Source organism: Penaeus chinensis, chromosome 26, assembly GCF_019202785.1.
Source record: "Penaeus chinensis breed Huanghai No. 1 chromosome 26, ASM1920278v2, whole genome shotgun sequence".
Classification (NCBI taxonomy): Eukaryota; Metazoa; Arthropoda; class Malacostraca; order Decapoda; family Penaeidae; genus Penaeus; species Penaeus chinensis.
Window position 1 is genome coordinate 5316283 of NC_061844.1, and position 22004 is coordinate 5338286.

Below are 22004 nucleotides of genomic sequence, written 5' to 3' on the forward strand. Positions count from 1 at the left end.
ATTTATGGTCACTTTATTGTATATGTATATATTTCTGGTAATTATTACTTGCTGATTTTTTATATGTTTATTTTCAATGGTTTTCAAGTCTTTTGGTTATTTTGTGTAAGACTGTAATGTTAGATTTGCTTATTTTTTCCAATTAAATTCCATTTTTTATCATAGACTTAATTATGTGCATGATTTTCCTTTGTTTAGATTATTTTCCTTATTTATCACTGTTTTTGTTATTGTGTTATATTTTATTTGAGTTATTTTTAGCTATATTTTTCATTAGTTTTACATATTAATTTATATATTTCTTTTTACAGAGTCTCTGATCCTAAATGTAACATTAAAAGATAAAGGCTGGTAATTAACAATAGTTGTAAGATGGTGTAAAAGGAAGTCTTTATTAAAAACTTAATAGGAACAGATATTTTAACATTTTCTAGTGTTGCCTCCTTTCAAATGTTGAACTGAAAGATGAATATACATTTGATTTAATTTCTCCTCTTTTACAACCTCTATTTTTTTATCTGTATGATTGTATGAACACGTATATGTAATAATGATAAAAGAAAAACATTTTCCGTAAACTAAATGTAGATAAACATTATAAACACATGATTATTTTCACAATTTCTCATTATCATTTTTTCTTTCCAGCTCATAGATATTCCTGAAGACATTTAGACTTTTGACTTTTGAAGCTTACCCCCAGACTTTTTTTCCGCAGATGGATACCTTCGACTTCGTAATCCCCCTGAGCCTTGACGCCCTGCAGGAGTCGACCAGCACGCGGCAGTACGTCGTGTATAACATCTCCACAAGCAAGGAGATCCCCAAAAAGATTCAGGGTGAGGTGGTTGTAGGGTATTAGGGTCGTAGGATTTTAAAGGAAATGACAGTGGTTATTGTTTATTTTTATGGTTATCATTGATATTATTATTGTTGTTGTCGTTGTTGTATATAATTATTAGTGTAGGAAAAATATTATATATATTCATCATAATTTGTATTATTATCACTATGCTCATCCTTGCAATTTTTATTGGTGATGCTATTGTTAGTATCATGGACATTAACATTACCATTATCTCCTTGTTTAATTTTTAAGTTGATTTTTCCTTCTCATCTATCCTGAATCATTTTTTGCTGTTATGCATATTAGTGCCCATGTTTAGGGCAGAACCAGACACTCATTAAGACTTTTTTAATATTTTATGAAATTCTTTGGCTTTTGCATGTACTAATTCCTGCCCTCCTTCATTCATATTGCAGAAGCACAAGTGGCCTTCCGTCAAGATGGCCCGCATTTCATCATCAAGGCACAGAACTTTGACGTGCTGTATAGTGTCCTGGTTAGCTTTGGCAGCGTGGATGGAGAGTTTCGGCAGCGCTCGTGGGAGCTCCTCCTTAAAGGTAGGGAGATGGGAAGCAGAAAGAAGGGAAAGGAAAAGAGAAGAGGAGAGAGAAAGGAAGGGGGTAGAGAAGAGGAGAGAAAAGGGAAAGGGGAAGAGAAGAAAAGATTGAAGGGAAAGGGAGAGGAGAGGGAAGGGAAAGAGGAGAAGGAGGGGAAAGAAAAAGAGGAAAAGAGGAAATTGAAAGGAAAAAGGGGGGAGAGAAGAACACAGTATTCAAGGAGATGTTACGGGTTGTCATTTTCTTTTTCAGTCCTCTTTTTTAAAGAATGCAAATTTTTTTTATGTAGAAAAGAAAGTGGGGTAACATACAGAGAATATGAGGGAATTACCCACTACTCTTTAACTTTGCAGCGATGTCCAAGGTAACGGCTGAATTGGCACTGCTTCTGGACGAGGGGGACCTGAGCGCCAAGGAACGACATCAATGGCTCAATGTCCTCAAGATGACCACGTACATTGCCTGCAACCTCACTGAATCCTTCGAGAATGAGTACAACAAACCCTCCACTGACACCCTGGTTTTAGGGAAGGTGAGCTGAGGAATGCTTTGCTTGATTATTATGACAGGTAGTTTGGCGAGAGTGTGCTGGGGAGATTACAAAAAAAATTCATTTGTTTGTTCATCCAATATTATTGTTGCTATGACATTGTTATTTTTGTAATTCCTGATATTCATTATTGTTATTTTTGTTGTTTGTAATTTTCACTACCAATACCACCTTCCCCACCCCAGCAGGGAAGGAAGAAGTCGGCAAGGAAGTCCGATGACGGGACGGACTGGGAGGAGGAGAGGAACCGCATGCTGGTCCAGCTGTTCTCTGTCCTGCAGCACCCTTTGCACCGCCTGTGGGAGCCACCCATTATGGAGGAGGATTTTGTCAAGTAAGTCTGGGTTCAGCAGCAAGAGAGATCATTTACTTTGATGATTATTGTTATTATATGGTGTTCAGAGAGGTACTTGTCCTTTGAAATTATACATTTAAGAGTATGTGCTGGTGATCTCTTTGTGTATTGTGTGTTATGGTATATAAAATTTGTGGATATACATTTTCAAAAGATTATAAAAAAAATGTTCTTCTGCAATTAAATCTAAAATGACTCTTGCAGTCTGACATGAGCATAAGGAAATGGTAAGCAGTATATTTTGAAAAGCAATTTTAGTATTTATTAGTTTGGTTGTTCTTAAACGGTTAGATTAGTTAAGAAATTAGGAAACTAGTTGCAGGAAAAGGAGTTTAGATGTCAATATATATTTTTAGGTGTTGCATGTAAAGTTATCCTGGCATAAAAGTAGTGACGGTTTAAGAGAAAATATATCAGTTTGCTTTCTTTACCTTCCATCCTTTGATTGTATTTTGCAAGGAGTAAAACTGTTATTTATGCAAGCCTTTTATTTTGCAATATATGAGATATCTTTTATAATTGAGACATCATTCCCTTTATGGTAAGACTTGTAACTAAACTGTACATTTCTCAAAGTACTGAAGATGGAATAACACTGTTTCCTAATTACCAGATGAGGTTATCCAGCCACATGTTAATTTCCACACTCTTTTTCCAGCCTCATAGCCAACTGTTGCTACAAGATTCTGGAGTCCCCCACCATGAACTTGGCAAGGACCAAGTCGACACGAGACTCAATATTCCAGATCATCGGCACACTCGTCAAGAAGTTCAACCATGGTCTTGCTTGTTCACTAAAGCTCATGCAGGTTAGTCCAGAAATTGCGGAGCTAAGGAATGAGGGAGCATTTGTGTGTTTTATAGATTTTATTCTGAAGACTGTTGGAACTGCTGGCGTGTTTCTTACTGGGTTTTATTTAATGATCATGAAGTTTTGCCTTTTCTTCATCTTAATTACTCTTCTTTCAACAGAAAAGCTTATGTACAGTAATAAGAGAAACACCATGTTCAAAGTGCCTCTTCGTTTATCGCTAATAACCTGTTTGCTTCTACCTCTCTTCACAGCTGTTGCAGCACTTTGAGCACATGGTTGTCCCGTGTGCCCAGGGTGTGATCCTTCTGATCGAGTCCTTTGGCAACACCACAGTCGTGTCAGAGATGGTGAGGGAGATCGCGAAGGTGGACGCACGAGAGCTCATGAAGGATACTTCGGGCTTGCGTAACTTCTCCCAGTTCCTGGTGGAGGTATCGGAGAAGTGCCCCCAGGTCATGCTGCCCTCACTCAGCCTGCTCGTTAACTTCCTGCATGAGGAGGTGAGGAAAGGGAGGCTTCATTCAAAGTGTCTGATGAGTGGTTATCAGCTTATTAACTTTTTTTTTTTCTTTTCTTTTAATTTTGGGCCAAAAATGTTTAGTGATTATGATAATATATATATGTGTGTGTGTGTGTGTGTGTATATATGTATGTATGTATATATATATATATATATATATATATATATATATATATATATATATATATATATATATTTTTTTTTTTTTTTTTTTTTTTTTCCTTTTCTTTTCTTTTGTCTTTTGTTTTTCTTTTTCCTGATGGTTTAGTTGTTCCATTTAAAGAGCTTAGATACTTAGCACTGTTATGGATGGTCAATGCTTAGACCACATGTTTTCAAGAAGATAGGAATTAATATTAATTGCTTTTTATTTTATAAGTATATTATACACTACACACTCCAGTAAAATAACTCATTATCATTATTGTCATTACTCTCATTCATTCATTCATTCATTCACATATTTTTCCCAGGCATCGGGCATGAGGAATTGCGTGCTGTCCATCCTGGGTTCCATTGTGTTGAGGGTCCTGAGCAGTGAGCAGCTGGACCCTAAGAGCCGAGACCTGCGCGACCAGTGTCTCGACCACCTCGAGGACCACATCCACGACATTCATGCCTTTGTGCGCAGTAAAGTAAGGGTTGCCCAATTTTCTATTTTGTGTCTTGGTCCATATTCGTTATGTCTTCTCTTTTTGCTCTCTTTTAATTGATATTCTTTTCTTGCTTGTTTATTATGGATATCTTGCTTATTTAACTTTTTTCTGTCTTGTTTGCTCTCCTTTTCTTTTTCTCAGTTTTCTTGCTTACTTTGTTGTTTTGTGATTCTCTTGCTTGCCTTCTTTCCTTTCTCTTCATTCCTGCATTTTTTATTTTCCTTTACTCTCCTTTTTTTCTTTTCTTACTCTTTCTCTCTATTTCCCCCCATTTGTTCTCTCCTGCTTACTCCCTTTTTTTCCTTAAAAAAAAAACTACTTTTGAGATTTCATTTAGCATTGATATATAGCACACTCTTGTTTTTCTGTGTTTCTTTTCCTTTCTCTTTTCCCTTGCCTTTGCCTCATTTGGTAAGCCTTAAGTAGATATGGCTTATCAAGCTGCCATATAACTCTAATCATTCTTTAATCCCTTTGCCAATAGTCAAATAGCAAATTGTCTCCTTCCTTTCCCCAAGGTCTTACACATCTGGAACGGCCTTGTGAGTGAAAAGGCTGTACCCCTGCGCAGACAGCAGCAGGTCCTGAAGCTCACCCTAGGGCGCCTGAAGGACAAGTCATCGCATGTGAGGAAGAGCGCAGTTCAGTTGCTGACTGCTTTCCTGAAGGGCAACCCATTTGCAGCAAAGGTGAGGAGGGACTGTAGTAATTCGCTTTATATATATATATATATATATATATATATATATATATATATATATATATATATATATATATATATATATTATATATATATTGTTATTATTATTATTATTATTATATATTTTTTTCGGTTCTGTTCTTAATGGAAATCTGGTTTAATACCTTCATTGAATACAGCTCCCCCTGGAAGAACTGGAAGGCCAACATGAAGAAGAGCTCAAGAAACTAAAGGAAATGGACCCTAAGGCTGCTTTGGACTTGTCAGCAGAAGAGGAAAATAAACCGCAGGTAGAAAAGACCGTCACTGGAAGGGAGCTGTGGGCTGCCATGTTGCCTGAGGTGGTCGCCATTGTTTTGGAAGTTGTTGATGAAGGTATGTTTCTCTCTCTCTTTTATTTCTAAAGTGTGAATGTTTTGTGGATGGGTGTCTTTGCAAATGTACAATGCTAAGAATATACAAAAATGATAATAATAATAAAATGAAGAAAGAAAGAAACAAAATCCAAATACACAAATAGACGTCATAGATATTATACAATGGGGATGGAACAGTTTTGCAGGTGTTATAATAACACTTCCTTTACCTATCGCAGGTGGCACTGAGGACGATGATGATGATGAAGACTCCTTAGAGGAAGATGCCTCACTAAATGATGCAGTTTTGGAGATTGCAGAGGCTTTGAACTCCAGCAAGATCAGAAGAGCTGTCAAACTGCTGGAGTGCGCCCTAGAAATGTTTCACGGGGCTGAAGTGTTTGGGTAGGCCCTTTGTTCTTTGGAGGGAGCATGTTTCTGGTTTTGTTGGTCTGTGTTTGTTATCTGACACTGATCCTCTTTCTCTTGTTGAGATGCGAAAATGGTGCGTAATTTCAAGGGTTTTCTGAAAGAGTGAGTAGGGGAATGTTACCCAATTTGGGTCATTTAAGAGATGAAAGGAAACTGATGGTTCTCTAATCTAAGGGGCAAGCCATTAAATAATGGGATGATGATGATTGGTAATTTTTTGGGGGGGAGGGGAGAGAGTGGAACAAAGCCTTTTAGTCCTCCCCCTCATCTTTCTCTTCTTCTTCTTCTTCATCTTCTTTCTTTTCTTTTCTTGTCTTCCCCTTCTCTTCTTTTCCTCTTATCCCTCCTCTTCCAAATTTCCTCTCTCTCTCTCTCATTCACTATTCCATAAACTAAAGTCTCCTCTCTTTTTCTTCCATTCTCATTTTTCTTAGACATGCAAAGCCCTAAATCCTTGTCCCTTTTCCAGCTATGATCCCGAGATCCATTCCTCCAAAGCGTACAAAAAGCTGAGCAAGGATGAGGAGCTGACGGACCACCAGATCCGCCACCTGGTCGTGCTGGAGCGCATCTTCCTGTCTGCCAAGGAGATGGAGGAGAGCAAAAACAGGCCAGCTGAGGAGGAGAAGATGGATGAGGACAAGAAGCCTGAGGAGGAGGGGGAGGAGGAGAAAGAGGAGACGGAGGAAATGAGGGCAGAGAAGGAGGCCCAGGCAGAGGTGACCAAGCAGAAGCTCTTGGTCAACTACTTGAAGGTAGATGCCTGCGGGTCTTGCTTCCTGTGCTCAGGATTATTAGTATTGCGTTAAGTTATTGATATTATGTTTTAGTATTACGCTATGATTTATTTATTTTGAGAAGTGTCTTCATATTAAGATTAATTTTCATTTATTTTTTATTTATTTATTTATTTGCTTTTATCTATTTATTGTTTTTTGTGAATGTCTTGTGTGGGTGTGTGTATGTATGTATGCATGCATGCATGTGTGTGTGTATGTATGTATGTATGCATGTGTGTGTGTGTGTGTGTATATATTTATATATATATATATATATATATATATATATATATATATATATATATATATATTTATATATATTTAGCTAAGATAAAATACTTTCATTCAACAGGATTCTGTTTGTTTTGCTAAACTGTTCAACAAAGGCTTGCCAGTTCTCTGCCAGCTGCTGAGCAGCAAACATGTATCAGATGTGTTAGAAGCAGTACAATTCTTCGTAACAGGTCTGTAATTCTGTCAGTAAGCAATATTTTCTAATAGGGATCAATTTTATTGTGTCAGTTTATTTTATTGCTTTTAGGATATTGGATATTCTTTTGTTGGTAGGATCTAATTTAGTTTCATTGTTTATATCACTTAAGACGGAGGGAGTTCAATGCTGATGAAAAGGCCGATGCCAAACCTAGTTGAAAGAGATCAGTTGAAGTAAGCCTGCTGTTTCTAGTTTCTCCTTATCACTGTTTTCTTTTTCTTCTGCCTTTCAGCCTTTGAGTTTGGCCTTCTTAATGCCATGACCGGTGTGCGTCGCATGTTGGCCCTGGTGTGGAGCAAGGAGCAGGCTGTCAAGGACGCAGTTATTGGGGCTTATCAGCGCCTGTACATTAACATTGAAGCTCCAAATGAAAGGTGAGGGAACTTGGAATTATGTATTTTGCTACTTATATTTTAAGGTTTTGGATGTAGTGCAGTTATATGTATAATTAGTATATGCAGCATTTATTTAGTTTATATATTATTACTATAATTATTATTATGTCATGAATACACTGCAATCGGTAGCCTGTCATACTATATTCCAGGTTTTATATACAGTTGGCCTCTTATACTTGAATGTTGCTCTTGCCAAGGGATGGTTGACTTAAAAATAACTTACTTTGCAGGGCCCGTGCTCAACACATTGTAAGGAACCTCTCAGCCCTTATTACCGGTGCAACCCTAGGCGAGAGGACATCCATGGAGGAAATTATAGCACAGTTTGTGAATTCCGGTGAGTGTTTAGGGAGTGTCAGGGAGATTTTTGTTTTGTGTTTTGAATAGATACCTCTCTAGGGACTATTGATGCTATTTATGTAACATTTAAAAGAATTATCTGACTGTTTTATTTGGATATTATTATTATTATTATTTTTTTTTTTTTTCTGTTTCTTTTTTACTGGATAGTCTTTGATAAAGTCAAAGAATGTATTTCCCTTGAGCTCATAACATGTTTGTGATTTGGATGGGAATATAGTCTGTGATTTGTAAATTGAACTTTAGTTTAAAGTTGCTTCTATAATCTTGAGGTACCGTTTGTCTGGTCATTTAACACTATTAACCCATTGGATTTGGTTGCCTCGAGGCTGATATGTGACCAAAATTCAGGCATTAGGCTTATGTGAATGGTGATTCTCCCAGGTGTGTGTCTTGTAACCTCGGCCTGCACAAACACTCATGCGCAGCATCAAAAAGACTCCTTGCATCCTCTTTGCTTTGCTATTAGCTATTGTTCTGCCTACACTGTTTTGCCCATTTTCATATGTCTATATTTGTCATATGTTATACTGGATCAAGATGGTGATAGACTTATCTTTGAGCAGACTGTATTTTCCCTCCAGATAGTCTACAGCTCTATGTGTCACTTGTGGTTATTTTTTCAATGATTTCTTAATATCCACACCCTGTGCCATGGGTCAAGGTGTCCAGGAGTAGATTCATGTACATGGGAATGAATAGTGTACACCCTGGAGCCAGTATTCTTCCAGACATGACTCACAGATGGCACATTTGACCCTCATTTACCAGTGGAAGTAATGCAAGAGCACCTTATCTCAGATCACCAGATCCAATGGGTTAATTGATTTTTTTCAGTAATCAGATTTTAGAAAATGTCATATATTTTAAGCTTGCAATAACATTTGTCCCATATATTTAACATGACAGGAAAAAGTGTTGTCCATAATACAAATGTTAAAGGACATTCCATATTCAATTTGACTTTTTTGTCAATTTTTCTTCTTTGATGTGAAATCTGTAGATCAGAATGATCCCTAATTTATATCCAACATTTTTCTTTATATTTAAATCACACACTTACATTCTTACCTCATGCCCTGATGGTCTATCTTTTAGGTGACATTACTAAGCAGTGCCTAACCTTGCTTTGGGAACGCTTCACCAAGACCCTGCCTGACACCACAGATGATGAGTCACTGGCAGGACTCGTTCTCCTCGCCATGTGTGCCAAGTAAGGAGCTTAATAATGCATTAATTTGTTGTGTTGTATATATGTTATGTAAGTTTTTTTTGCTTTCTTTCACTGTTATCTCTTCTTTTTTTACTGTTTTTTCTTTCTTTCTTTCTTCCTTTATTTCTTTTTCTCTGCTTCCTTTCCTCTTCTTATTGAGAGTTGGCTTAGACTATTTTTCCCTCCCTCCCAGCTCAGAAGCGCACATTGTCTCGAGCAACATTGGGGTCCTGGTGAACTCTGGCCTGGGCGAGAGAGGCCTGCACAACTTCACTCTTGTCAAGGAGACCTGCACTGCCTTGTTGAAGCTATCCCCAGCCAAGCCAAAAACGGATGACCCAAATCCACCCAACAGGTACAACTGATGAACGTCATTTGGTTATTACCTCAATGTATTAACTAGATTGACAGATTTGCTTATTAATTTTGTTTAATTATCTGTCCAGACTTCATGGCCTTGTTCTTGTTTCACAGTTTATAAGAATGGTAGTTATGATATAGCTACTACTCCACCAGAATAATTTTTTTTGATATCACAGTACTGAGAGAGCACCGTATTGATGAAATTGTAATAGTAAGAATAATGTCACATTAGATCAACCTAATTCACAGAAGGCACAAACCTGTAATGCTTTTCATCTAGGTCTAAAATCTCTCTCTCTCTCTCTCTCATCCCCTATCAAGGTTTAACCGAGACCACGAGATCTTCGAGCGCCTTACCAAGATCTTGCTGGAAGGTCTGAACATCCTCGAAGATCGTCAGTATTCTCCCATGGCTGTTGAGGCCGTTAGTCTGATTTATTCGGTAAGTTGGTGCAAAGTGTGTCTTACGAGGGAGGGCTTGTTAGGAGAACTTTATATTTGTTGTTTTTGGTGTTGTGAGTATTTTGATTAATTATCATTGTTTTTGCTATTTTTATAATTATTGTTGGTGTTCTTTTTGTCTATAGAGTTTACAAAATTATTGCTGCAAAGATTTTAGGCACTCCATTGTGCATAATTTAATTAGCCTTAATTAAGTAACTTTTCTTTAACCAGTCACCATGGATTTATGTAATGTCCCCTGTAGTTTTTTGTGAATTTTGTTACATACAGATGGCTCCACATGTGCTCAGCCAGCAAGGAGTCTATCAGTGGGCCCTAGTGACCGATCCTGGTTTCCCCATTCCTTGAAGTGGCAGGAAAATGTGTTTCTATTTCTAATACTCTTGATATTGATACTTGATTATTCTTATTGATATTGTGATTATTAAATTACAGTTAAAGTCTTGGTAATATCAAAAACAATTAAATAACATAAAAAGCATTCTCAAAAAATCAAGGAAAAGGGTAAACAGGTGAGATAGATTGGACTAGTAACTGACTCCTTGGTGACAAAGCACTTATAGACCCATCTGTATGTAAAGACAATAAATAAACTTATATTACAGTAGACATGGCATGTATTCTTGCCATCTGTGCCAATTGGGTTTATATAATTCCTTGCCTATCCATTCTTTGTGTGTCCACTTAGTAAAGATCTAATTTGGGAGCTGATTTCCATGCTCCTTTTTGGTATCAAGTCATGAGACCAAATGCAATAGCTCACATTTGGCACCAGCATGTAGGGTGTCAGCTGATCTTGACAACTTTATTCTCTTCCTCTTTTGTTCTTTCCATTTTCTTTTTCTCACTCCCCATCCCCTTCACCCTCCCTTCTCTTTCTCCCTTTTATATTAATAACAACATTTTCTCCCAGTTGGCAGAACATCCTGACCTCATCTGCGGAGAGATTCTTCAAGAGATGAGCAAGATCATGCTTTCACATCACACAGAAGCAGCAGACTCAGCAAGTGATGGCTCTCAGCCAGAGGTCAGTTGTTTCCATTTCTGGAAGCAGATGGTTCTTTTTGTCCTTCTTTTTTTTTCATGTCTATGGGCAACTCAAAACAAAATTATCTTTTAAGGGGAGAAGAAACACTTATCATTTTGATTGACAAAAATGCTCCCTTTGTTATGGACCTGTGTTTAATGTGCCTGAATCCCTCCAGACTGAAGATATCAAGGTCCCCGTAGGCATCCTGACACGATTCTTCGTGTTTGTGGGCCAAGTGGCTCTGCGTCAGCTGATTCACCTCGACACCTATGTGTTCTCTGAGCTGAAGCGCAGAAATTACCTCAAAGAGGAGATGGAAACAGAGAAGAAAAAGAAAAAGAAGAAAAGGAACATAAGGAAATCACTAGCCACCTCTGCTACTGAGGCTTCCATGATCAGAGGGGTGAGGTCTCACATGGTCTAGACTCCTTGATTTTATCATTTGATTATTTATATTTTTATTGTTGTTTTCTCATTTTATTATTATTATTATTATTCAAGTGGTTTTCTGATCTGCACTCTAGTATCACATTTTTGAGGACTTTCACCAACTTCTCTTCGGCCACTTCCCAGGGATCCCAAGATGGAGACATGGACGAGGAGATGGGCCTGACTGGGGCAGTGGCAGACGACATGGAGGCAGAGTACATCCGCTCCATCTGCGAGACAGAGATCGTTAAAGCTGACAACCTCCTCGCTCTTGTCAAGTAAGTAGTTGTTGAGAAAGGAATGTTTGTGAATTTAAAGACGTAGTTTTAGTTGAAGGTTTCCTTTCGTAAGTTATTCCTTGGCAGATTACTATTACTGTTATTGATATTATTATTATTATTACTGTTACTATTGTTATTTTATTATTGTCATTATTATTCTTATAAAAAATGTATGAATGAGAATGAATATCTTCACTATACAAGAGATGTATTTGACAGGTTTCCATTATATCTTCGTCAGAAATACTATGTTTTTCGAACACGATCAAATACGTCTCTTGTATTGGGAAGTTACTAATTCTCATTCATACCTTTTCTACATTTGTCAACATGATTATGGTTCATTATTATTATTATTATTATTATTATTATTATTATTATTGTTATTATTAACTACCACATCCTCTTGACAAGTAAAACATTGCCAGTAGAAAAATATGTTGAAATGTTCTTCTAATTATCATAATACTCTATAGGTGAAATTATATTGATAGGTAAATGGATATGTAACTTTGGAATTTCGAACTTTAAATTATATGAGGTGAAGTGCCTAGGCTGTATATGAAATTTTTTGTATCATTCCCAGGCCAGTTATTTTGGCTGTATGCACCAACCCGGCAAAGTACGCAGATGCAGAGCTACGGACGGCTTCAACCCTAGCCCTGGCCAAGTTCATGATGATATCTTCAGACTTATGCGAAGATAATCTGCAGGTGAGGTTTCAGTGATTTCATTTTTCAAGGCTGTTTATAGGATGTTTGCAATGTGAATATGTAATCACTAGTTAGCTGCCATTAACATTCTTTCCTTTTTGGTACTAGTGCTGTATATAGCAAAGCATACAATGTATAGAAAATTTCACAGACAAATAAAGATTATGCAGTTGTCAGTCACTTCAGCACAAGCTACCGATTCCTCGATCATTAATAGATAAAGCAAAATAGAGTTAAGAGTCCCTCCCTGTTTACTAGCCTACATTCCTCTTTCCAGCTCCTGTTCACCATCTTGGAGAAGTCCGAAGATCATGCGATACGTGCCAACATAGTCATTGCCCTGGGAGACTTGTCCTTCCGGTTCCCGAACCAGCTAGAGCCTTGGACCCCACGAATCTATGCCAGGTCTGGTCTCTTTCTTACTTTCCCCTAAGATCTGCTTTTGACAGTATGGAGACTTTGGGTACAGTATAGAGCAGTGTTCTCAGCTGTGGTACCTTTGCATATTAGGGGGCAACAAGAGATTGATAGGCTAGTCCCATACCAAAGCACATTTGATTTGTTTTAGTTGTTATATATATATATATATATATATATATATATATATATATATAGATAGATAGATAGAAATAGATATTGATATATGTATATATAGATAGATAGATAGATAGATATTGATATAGATAGATAGATATTGATATATATATATATATATATATTATATATTATATATATGTATATATTATATATTATATATATGTTATATATATATATATATATATATATATTATATATTATATATATGTATATATTATATATTATATATATGTTATATATATATATATATATATATATATATATATATTATATATTATATATATGTATATATTATATATTATATATATGTTATATATATATATATATATATATATATATATATATATATATATATGTATATATATTAAATATCATATATATGTTATATATATATATATATATCATACATATATACACATACACATATATTTTCTAAATATACATACATACATATATGTGGGGAGGCATATACTTTTTTGATATCATAGGTATGCCGACGGGCATGACGTGTACGGACATGCCATGCCCGCTGTGAGTTACTTGTTTGATTGTTTTTACACCTAGATGGCTACACTTGTACTACGCCACCAATGAGCCAATTACGAGTACTGTCTGTCTCTCCCGTTTACCCTTTTCTTTGATTTACGAAGATATTTTACGTTATCATATTTTGCTGTTACTAATGTTTATAACATTATAGTAATTATAACAATCATAATAAAAATAACACCATCGATATTCACAGAACAAGTAAAAAAATATGTTTTTCCAGCCAATTCAAATCACGTAAGGTCACAAGATCTACTAATTGACTCCTTTGTGGCTAAGCACTAGCGGAGCCATCTATGTGCAGAGACATTTCACAAAACTATAGAAAATGAGCACAGCATTTTCCCCATTTTTTATTCATTTTCCCCAGTGGCATTGGGTTAACCCATTGGCGACGGGTGTAGAAAACTAAAAAAAAAAAAAACACGGCAATGAGCCAACTTTGAGCTCGTGAATTCGGTACATCACGCCAAATCATTGCCTCGGATCGCTTTGGCGGCACATTAAACGTATTGTTATGACGCCTATAGGCGTGACCCGTCGGGAATGGGTTAAACATGTTTAAACATGTTATATCACTTAAGAAATATCAATCATAAGGAATATTTACTACAAAGAAAAGCCTTCACTGCACATGAGGGAATTGTGTATCAGCGGGCCACAAACCTGAAGACAGAGTATGAAGGAAACTGAATAATATAGATAAAGATATATATATGTATATAATAATTTTGGTGTTGATGAGTGTAAGGTGTAATGCATTTTTGTATAACTTGAAATACTTGGAAGTATCAGATTTAAGAAAAACATGAATGACCTGTGTATATTTTGTTAAGCTGCCATCATATAGTTCATACCTACATTTCTGATTGCAGATTAAGAGACGGTTCCCCGAAAGTGCGACAGAACACCCTGACAATCCTCACCCATCTCATCCTTAATGATATGGTCAAGGTTAAAGGACAGATATCTGACATTGCTCTCTGCATCACCGATGACGATCCACGGATATCAGGTGAGTTGGTGCTTGGCATTATGGCATAGAAATAGTGTGTGACTGAATTTGTGTGCATGTCAGATAAGGTCCTTATGAAAAGTGCAGGCAGAGATTGTCATTCATGAAAAGGGAATATTATATTTATCTGTTGTTAGATAAGATTATTATGAATTCCTAATCCGTTTTCAGGTTTGGCAAAACTTTTCTTCAGTGAGCTTGCCAGGAAGGGCAATGCCTTGTATAACGTTCTCCCCGACATCATCTCGCGCTTGTCTGACACGGAACTAGGAATTGAAGAGAAACGCTACAGAACAATCATTGGGTAAGGATACAAACAGTTCTGAAATTGCAGTAATGATCTAGAGAGATTCCTTGAAATGTGTGATTAGTACCGTATAAACAATATTCGTTAATCCATTAACACTGCATAACATCTTGTCACATCATTCATTGACTTGGATGACTTCTAATTATATTACAAGCCCATTTTTTGGTGTGTGGCATGATTCCTTAGGAGCTTAGCCATAAGCCAGACAAAAGCTCATTTTTACCTGTTGTGAATGTTAAAGGGATTTTATACTTTGAGTTATCTTGAGCTAAAGATTTTTAAACTTGTATCCTTTTTTTCCCAACATGATAGAGATCTGAGTTTTTATGTTGTTGTTGTTGAAAATGAATTCTATAGTTTTTGAGTTGCAATTGGGAAAAAAATAAAAAATAATTTTTTTTAGAGAAATTTGGGTGTGGCATTGTCATTCCATGCCCCACAGTCTTAAGTGCTTTTAAGACAAAATTTTACTTAATCAATTTAGTGAAATACTTTTCTTTTTTTTCTCTCTCTTTCTTTCTCCTTTTTCTTCATCTCCTTCTTCTTCTTCTTCTTCTTCTTCTTCTTCTTCTTCATCAAAGATCCACCCACCCATAAAAAGTAAATTTCCTGAGGAATTGGCTTAGATAGTCTTGAGTAGTATTTTGAGGGCTTAAGTTCTCAAAAAATCCCCCAGGTTTTCCAAAAATCATATTTTTGGCCTTTTTTTTATGCACGTTCTGCTATTTTTACACTTTCCATATTTGGGAGATTCTTATCCTCAATCCTAAAGATGCAATATTTCATAGATACCAAAAGAATTATTACCTTGTTCTGGGCAGTTTCAACTAAATCAAAACTGTGTGCACGCCATGTTTCTAATATGTATGTTTTTTTTCTCCAGGCACATACTGAACTTGGTACAAAAGGACAAACAGCTGGAAACATTAGTGGAGAAGCTTTGCCATCGATTCCAAGCAACCGTCACCACAAGACAGTGGAGAGACATTTCCTACTGCCTGTCACTGTTCTCATACAAGTTGGTTGAAGTGGTGTTTTGCATATTGACTTATTATTATTATTATTATTATTATTATATATTTTTTTAAGTTATTGTATTTATGGGCGTAATATTATTGTTATTATTTTTGTTTTAGTTGTTGTTGTTATTATCATTGTTGCTGTTATTATTATTATTATTATTATTATTAATATTATTATTATCATTATTTTCATCTTTATGACAATACACAGCAATTTGAAAGCAGATTCTGTGTATTTATTAATTAATTTGTTTTTGATTGTATTACCACACCAAGTGCATATAGAAAAATAAAAATAAAAAAGTATATATCAGTAATATATATTGAAAGCATTACAAATATGATTTCAAGTCTAGGTTTCATCATTAAAATAAACAAATACAATTCCTTTTTAGTGAGAAGAGCATCAGAAAGCTCAGCGAGAACTTCTCGTGCTATGCTGACAAGCTCTTCGAGCCAGAAGTGTACGAGTTCTTCCTGGGCATCCTTGCCAGTGCCCGCAAACTGGTCAAGCCAGAGATGAAAGTCCTGATCGAGGAGTTGGAGAGTAGGATGCAGGAGAGCCACGAGAAGGGCGTGGAAGACGAGAATGTCCTCAACAAAGCTGCCAGCGCCAAGACGAAGGCGAAGAATGTGAAAAACTCAGGTATGGGCCTTTTCTTCTTCTTTTTCTTCTTCTTTTTTCCCACCAGGGTGTTGATTGGTTTGTTTGCAGATTAAGAAATTAATAAATAACTACTAGATTAATTAATAATCTGTATTTTGATATGAGATGAAAATGATTTAGATGACTCAGGAACACCTGCATATGCTACAGTGACCAGTGAATAAGTTACTGATATGGGTTACTTGCATTAAATTTTTATCAGTACCTGCAGTCATGTAAAGCTGTTTATATATATATATATATATATATATATATATATATATATATATATATATATATATATATGTAATTATTTTGTCAGGAGAAAAGTTATTTACTTGAGAAGCTAATATCTTCCATTTTCTTGCATAAACAGAGAAAGGGGCCAAAGGCAGAATAAGAGGCAGAAGACGCAAAGAGAGTTCCAGCGAAGATGAAGAAAAAACTGAAGAGGAAGAGGAAGAGGACGAGGGGGAGGAGGAGGAAGAGGCAGAGGAAACTCGCTCACAGTTACACCCAGCTCACCGTCAGAATAAGGGTAAGTTTTCCATTGGAAGTAATACAAAACAGTCAATGCTGCCTTCATGTCTGTTCTGTTGTATTTTCGTAAACCAAAAATTCATTGTAGGAAGCCTTAAATAGAGGAAAAGATGGTGATATATATTGGAGTAAGTGTTCACTAAATTTGGGTACAGAGTGTGTTGTGCCTTGAAAAACAGAATGCATACTAGTAGTAGACAAACCTTTATCAAGTATGCCAAAAGATATGATTTTTCACAGTTTCCGTGAAACGAAATAAAATGTTTTCCATAACCTAGACATTGAGAAGATTGTACAAATTATAGATCAAGATATGTTCAGATGTATGTCAAGGTTACGCCTTTGCCTTGCAGAAAATCAGAGAATGACAAGACGATCAGGCAACATGGAGAAGCCGCACAAGAAGAAAGTCACCATCAGCACCGACTCAGACGAAGACGACAGCAAGGTCTCGACTCCACCCAAGAGGAAGTCAGGGAGAATGTCCCATGTGAAGCCGCTCTCGGAAAACTCTTCCCGACTCTCGAGGTCCTCCAGACGGAAATGATGGGACTGAAGACATAGATGCTTGTTCTCTTTTAGGCTTTGGGGTTTTAGGAAATTATCGCAGAGATTTTTATTTTTCAATTTACTTTTTTTATCCCAGTCTGTAGGAAATTAATGGCTCTTCTCTAGGGACTTAAAACAGAAAGTACAATGATATATTTGGAGGATTTTAATAAGGTATCATTTTAGTCTGTGTATTGCTTCTAATATTAGCCAGTAAGGTATTGCAGCAAAAGAATTAAGATGGTGTTATTAGTGATCAGAATTCTCAAGATATTCATAATATGCTGTATCAGCAAAACATAATGGGGAAAGTTCACATTTTCTCTTTGTACAACAATTATAACATGTAGTACATGTACCCACCCAAATGTGTGCTATTCCATAAGATTATTTTTTAATTGATTTTAACTTGAACAAAAGACTTAAGAAGGTAACATGAATATACAAGTATATGGCTGATTTCTTTTCATTCATAAATATGCTTCATCTTGAGTGAATGAACTGATAATAGTGTTCTTGACTTTGCTATCCTTCATAAATACATATTTACATATAATATAAGATATTCTTTTAGGGATAGTAATAATTCATCTTTAATAATGGCAATATATGGAAGGGTTTAGTAAGTATTTTGTAAAAGTAACCTACTCAATAAACTGTATTTTCAAAAATCAGTGGACACTTGTTTACACTATTCAGCATTTATTAGGATTTAGCTTAATTTTAATTATTTTTTTATTTTATTTTTTTTTTAATTTTTCTAATTATCATTGCTTATGTAACCCTTCCTTGAATATCCTGGTCATCACACCAGTTGATCTCCTTAGTTTTCTGCCTTGAACAAAGGGATGTGTGTTTTTCTTTTCATCCATTGTATTTACAGAATCAGAGTCTAAGAGTCTAAACACGTGTCCAGAGGCAAGGGCATGATTAGTGTACAAGAGATGCGATATCCAAGATGGCCAAGCTATCGACAAAACAATAAATTTCAAACTGCTATTGTTTAGCTAGGAATATGTCCACTTTTGACATCACATCTGCATGTCCACTGGTCAGGGCTGCTGAACTGGACATGCCTGAACACTTAATTTCTCCATTGTGATGGTAGAAAACTATAAAATAATGTACTTGTCTTGTTAAGGCTTGCATATTCTGTTATAAGAGGCATATATTCAGATATATGGGAAGGTCATGTGAAATTAGATTTCCAGTAGCCAATATGGGAAGGTCATGTGAAATTAGATTTCCAGTAGCCATATTACCACTGTAAATAAAATGTGTAGTCTAAATTGTTTTTGAAGTATTCCAAGAAAAAAAAATGTAGGGGTGTGGGACTGACTTTCAAGATAGAATTATCTAAATCCCAATTACTTCTATCATTAGGAAAGTTCAGGAAAATTAAAGTGTTTTGAAAATATTTCTTTTAATAGCAATCACACTTCAAACCTTAAGCCTAAGTCTTACAAATACTATTTACAACCTTAATATTCAACTGACTAATGTACACATTCTTATATTAAACACAGGTACACGGTGCTTTTAAATACTGAACAAGCTAAAACAGTGACGGGAATAATTCACTGAAAGAGTCGTCCAGTTCCATCCCCTGATCCAGTGGCTCAGGCGACCCCAAAGGCCTTGGGGACGTCAGGTCAATCATCTCTGGCGACCCCAAGGACCTTGGAGATGTGACGGAATCATAACCAGACTCAGACTCTGTGGACGACCCATGACTGGGACTCTGCATCTTGTCTTGCAGGAAATCCAGGATCTGTTCCTTGGTGATGGGTGATGTAGCTCTCTCATTTGTGGGTTGGAGGTCCTCCTTCACTGGTGTAGTGTTCAGCTCCTGACTGGCACCCTGACTTACTTCCTGTGCTTCAATGTTACTCTCAAACCAGCCATCCAGAAGTTCCTTTAAAATGTCCGGTGTAGCAAGGTTGTCTGTCTGAGGTGCTACGTCATCTACTGAAATGGTGACACCTTCTGGTGATGTGTCCTTCACGCTGATTTCAGGAACCTGGTCCATGGCTTTAGTCAGTTGTGTAATAAGGTCATCCTCAGCAGGCGTAAGGCTCAGGTTCAATTCATTCTTTGTGTGACTTCCTTTGGTATAGTCATGGTCTGCTACATCCCAGTTGGATTCCAGGACTGTTGGTGTGGTCCCCACCACTTCGCAGTTCTCTTCTTGACTGGAAGGGTTTGCAAATTGCTGACTTGCTTGTTGCTGGCAGGCAGACTGGGAAGGGTTCCGAGAGTTCTGTTTGCTAACACCGCCAAGGCAGCTGTATTGACCCACTGTGAGCAGAGTGTTGAGAGAACCATGATCCGGAGCACTGCCAACATCCCCACTGCCTTCTGCTGAGGTTGGGATACTGCTGATCCACCAGCGGGGTTGTTGACAGGGATCGTGACTTCCTCAACGACAACTGCTGCATTCTGTGTGTCGTCACAGCTGATGTTTGTGGCTTCATTGACGTTGCTCTCTGTGCTGTCCTGTCCACATGTACATTTTGTCAACATCTCCTTCAGTTCTGCATTTTCTTCTGCAAGACAAGTGTTCTGTTCAGATAAAACAGCTGTTAGGTCCCGTAGTTCATCAATCTCTGCTTCAAGCTGATCCATTCTCTGTTTCTTCCTGTCACGCGCTGTCTGTGCGGCAACTCTATTCTTTAATTTTCTGAAAGAGAAAATTACCACGTAAGTATAAACATTTTCATGGGTTACTTATAGTAATTTCTAAAGTAACATGATAGCGATACACAAAGTAATTATAAAAAAATAATTAATAATAATATTCATGCCCTTATCTATTGCTCTACCTAGACACTTGTCTAAAATAGGGTAGAGATGGAGACTAGGTAATGTATTGATCATAAACCTCAAAAGACTGAAAAAAAAAATGTATAGCAGTTTCATTCCCTATTCAAGCAATGCTATGCGCTTGTTCTGCGGTCCACTAATGATCAATTCTCCATGCTCTCCTTTTCCAAAAAACAAGTACTCTCTCTTCATGGCAGGAATATATTACAATAATTTAAGACTGCAACAGTACAATTTCCATTAAGCACATGTTTTAGCCTATTATTCTTTTCAAATGATAATAAAATTATTACATATATACATGAATAAATAAAAAGTAGTACATGGGACTTCCCTGAAGAAAAACTAGGAAAGTTCTGAGCCATTGCTAAATGTCAAATCCATCACGATTCCAAATGCCAATGTGGGAAACGTATCGGTACATTTTAATTATTAACATCAAGCCCTAAAGTCTATCGTCTGACCCCCCCCCCCCCAAAAAGAAAAGAAAAAAAAAATAATAACACTAACAATAATTAAAATAACAATAAATAATAACACTTGAGGCAACTTCGCGACGCCCACCCGATGACGTCATGCACAACCTCAACATATGTTTTATCAAAAGCGCCATTATTTTACGTAAAAACTTGTGAATATTCACATTCTTCTCTGAAGAACTGTGTATCAATAACGAGGCCACATAAATGAGACGAAATATGGGAGGAAAAGACTAATTCCGGAACATTGCGAGGACCTGTCATGCACAAAATCGATAGCTCTCCGCCCTCAATTCCTCCTTCGCAATCACAAGAAAACACTATCCACGGCTCCATCTCTCTCCCTTTCCTTCATTCCCCTTTTCCTTCTCCTTATTCCTTCGATTCCTCACCTCCTCATGATTTTTTCCTCCATGCTGAGGTGGTCGAGTCTCTGCCTCTTCCTCGCGGGGGGCTTGTCCTCGCTCGAGGCCCCGCCCAGCACCATCTCCTCCTCCAGGTAGCCTTGCGTCGGGAATCCCTGCGGCGGCTCGTCCTTGATGATGTGGACCAGATTCCCGAAATTCCCTGCGGCGAGGAGTGAGCCGAGCTGCCTGGAGGCGATGGAGGCCGTGGCCAGCGCCGGAGCCGCCATTTTGTTTCCGTCGCCCAGCCCCTTCGGGAGGGTGATCACGATCGTCTTGGCCATGGCTCTGGGGCGCGCGGGTCTCTCTAATCTCTCCACTCGAGGCGGTGGCGAAGCCGCTTCCAAGATGATGGTCGAGATCGAGGTGGGATGGTGTGCGTGGCGTGGGGTCTCGGGAGCTTCTTACATATTCGTGTTGCTGTGTCCGTGTCTTGAGTGCGACTGAGGGGCGGGGTCTGGCGGAGCGCTGGTGTGGGGCTCGCTCATTGGCCGGCGGGGGAGGTACCTGGCCCAAGGATTATTCTCATTTTTTAAATGGATTTTTAATAACTAGGGTTTTGTACTATTTGTTTAAAAATATATTGTATCACTATCTATATATGTGTGTAAAGTTATAAGGGATGTTTTTGGATAAAAGAGAAAAGGAAAGGATTTCTAGTTATATGTTCTCGCGAGGAATGGCAGCTCGACCCGGTTCTTACGAAAGTATTGACGTCATTGCCAACGCGACACTTCCGATGAAATTCAACAAATTCGTCAA

At 37.2% G+C, this 22004-nt stretch overlaps 2 protein-coding genes across 4 annotated transcripts in view; one reads left to right on the plus strand and one right to left on the minus strand.

Moving 5' to 3' along the window:
• LOC125038858 (condensin complex subunit 1-like) overlaps window positions 1–18825 on the plus strand; it is a 19355-nt gene extending 530 nt beyond the window's left edge. The window contains exons 2-30 of one of the 3 annotated variants that reach the window (XR_007116082.1): window positions 719–839; window positions 1264–1404; window positions 1758–1936; window positions 2140–2288; window positions 2968–3118; window positions 3375–3623; window positions 4117–4278; window positions 4818–4988; window positions 5179–5374; window positions 5595–5760; window positions 6257–6542; window positions 6919–7030; window positions 7292–7433; window positions 7688–7794; window positions 8916–9030; window positions 9224–9385; window positions 9715–9835; window positions 10769–10882; window positions 11061–11288; window positions 11459–11592; window positions 12182–12308; window positions 12586–12713; window positions 14330–14469; window positions 14641–14773; window positions 15663–15797; window positions 16197–16447; window positions 16824–16985; window positions 17341–18724; window positions 18764–18825. Coding sequence is in view for 2 of the 3 variants with exons in the window: in XM_047632474.1 (XP_047488430.1) it covers window positions 719–839; window positions 1264–1404; window positions 1758–1936; window positions 2140–2288; window positions 2968–3118; window positions 3375–3623; window positions 4117–4278; window positions 4818–4988; window positions 5179–5374; window positions 5595–5760; window positions 6257–6542; window positions 6919–7030; window positions 7292–7433; window positions 7688–7794; window positions 8916–9030; window positions 9224–9385; window positions 9715–9835; window positions 10769–10882; window positions 11061–11288; window positions 11459–11592; window positions 12182–12308; window positions 12586–12713; window positions 14330–14469; window positions 14641–14773; window positions 15663–15797; window positions 16197–16447; window positions 16824–16985; window positions 17341–17534 (4476 nt within the window). In the remaining variant the exon portion in view is untranslated. Of the gene's footprint in view, window positions 1–718; window positions 840–1263; window positions 1405–1757; window positions 1937–2139; window positions 2289–2967; window positions 3119–3374; window positions 3624–4116; window positions 4279–4817; window positions 4989–5178; window positions 5375–5594; window positions 5761–6256; window positions 6543–6918; window positions 7031–7291; window positions 7434–7687; window positions 7795–8915; window positions 9031–9223; window positions 9386–9714; window positions 9836–10768; window positions 10883–11060; window positions 11289–11458; window positions 11593–12181; window positions 12309–12585; window positions 12714–14329; window positions 14470–14640; window positions 14774–15662; window positions 15798–16196; window positions 16448–16823; window positions 16986–17340; window positions 18725–18763 lie in introns of those variants that run through there. The other 2 variants (XM_047632474.1, XM_047632473.1) reach the window with 2 other exon arrangements.
• Window positions 18826–18942: 117 nt separating this feature from the next.
• Window positions 18943–21683, minus strand: LOC125038859. The gene is given in 3 exon segments (XM_047632476.1): window positions 18943–19901; window positions 19904–20216; window positions 21231–21683. Coding segments are annotated over 3 exon segments (1419 nt in total). The 5' UTR covers window positions 21527–21683; the 3' UTR covers window positions 18943–19091.
• Window positions 21684–22004: the final 321 nt, after the last annotated feature.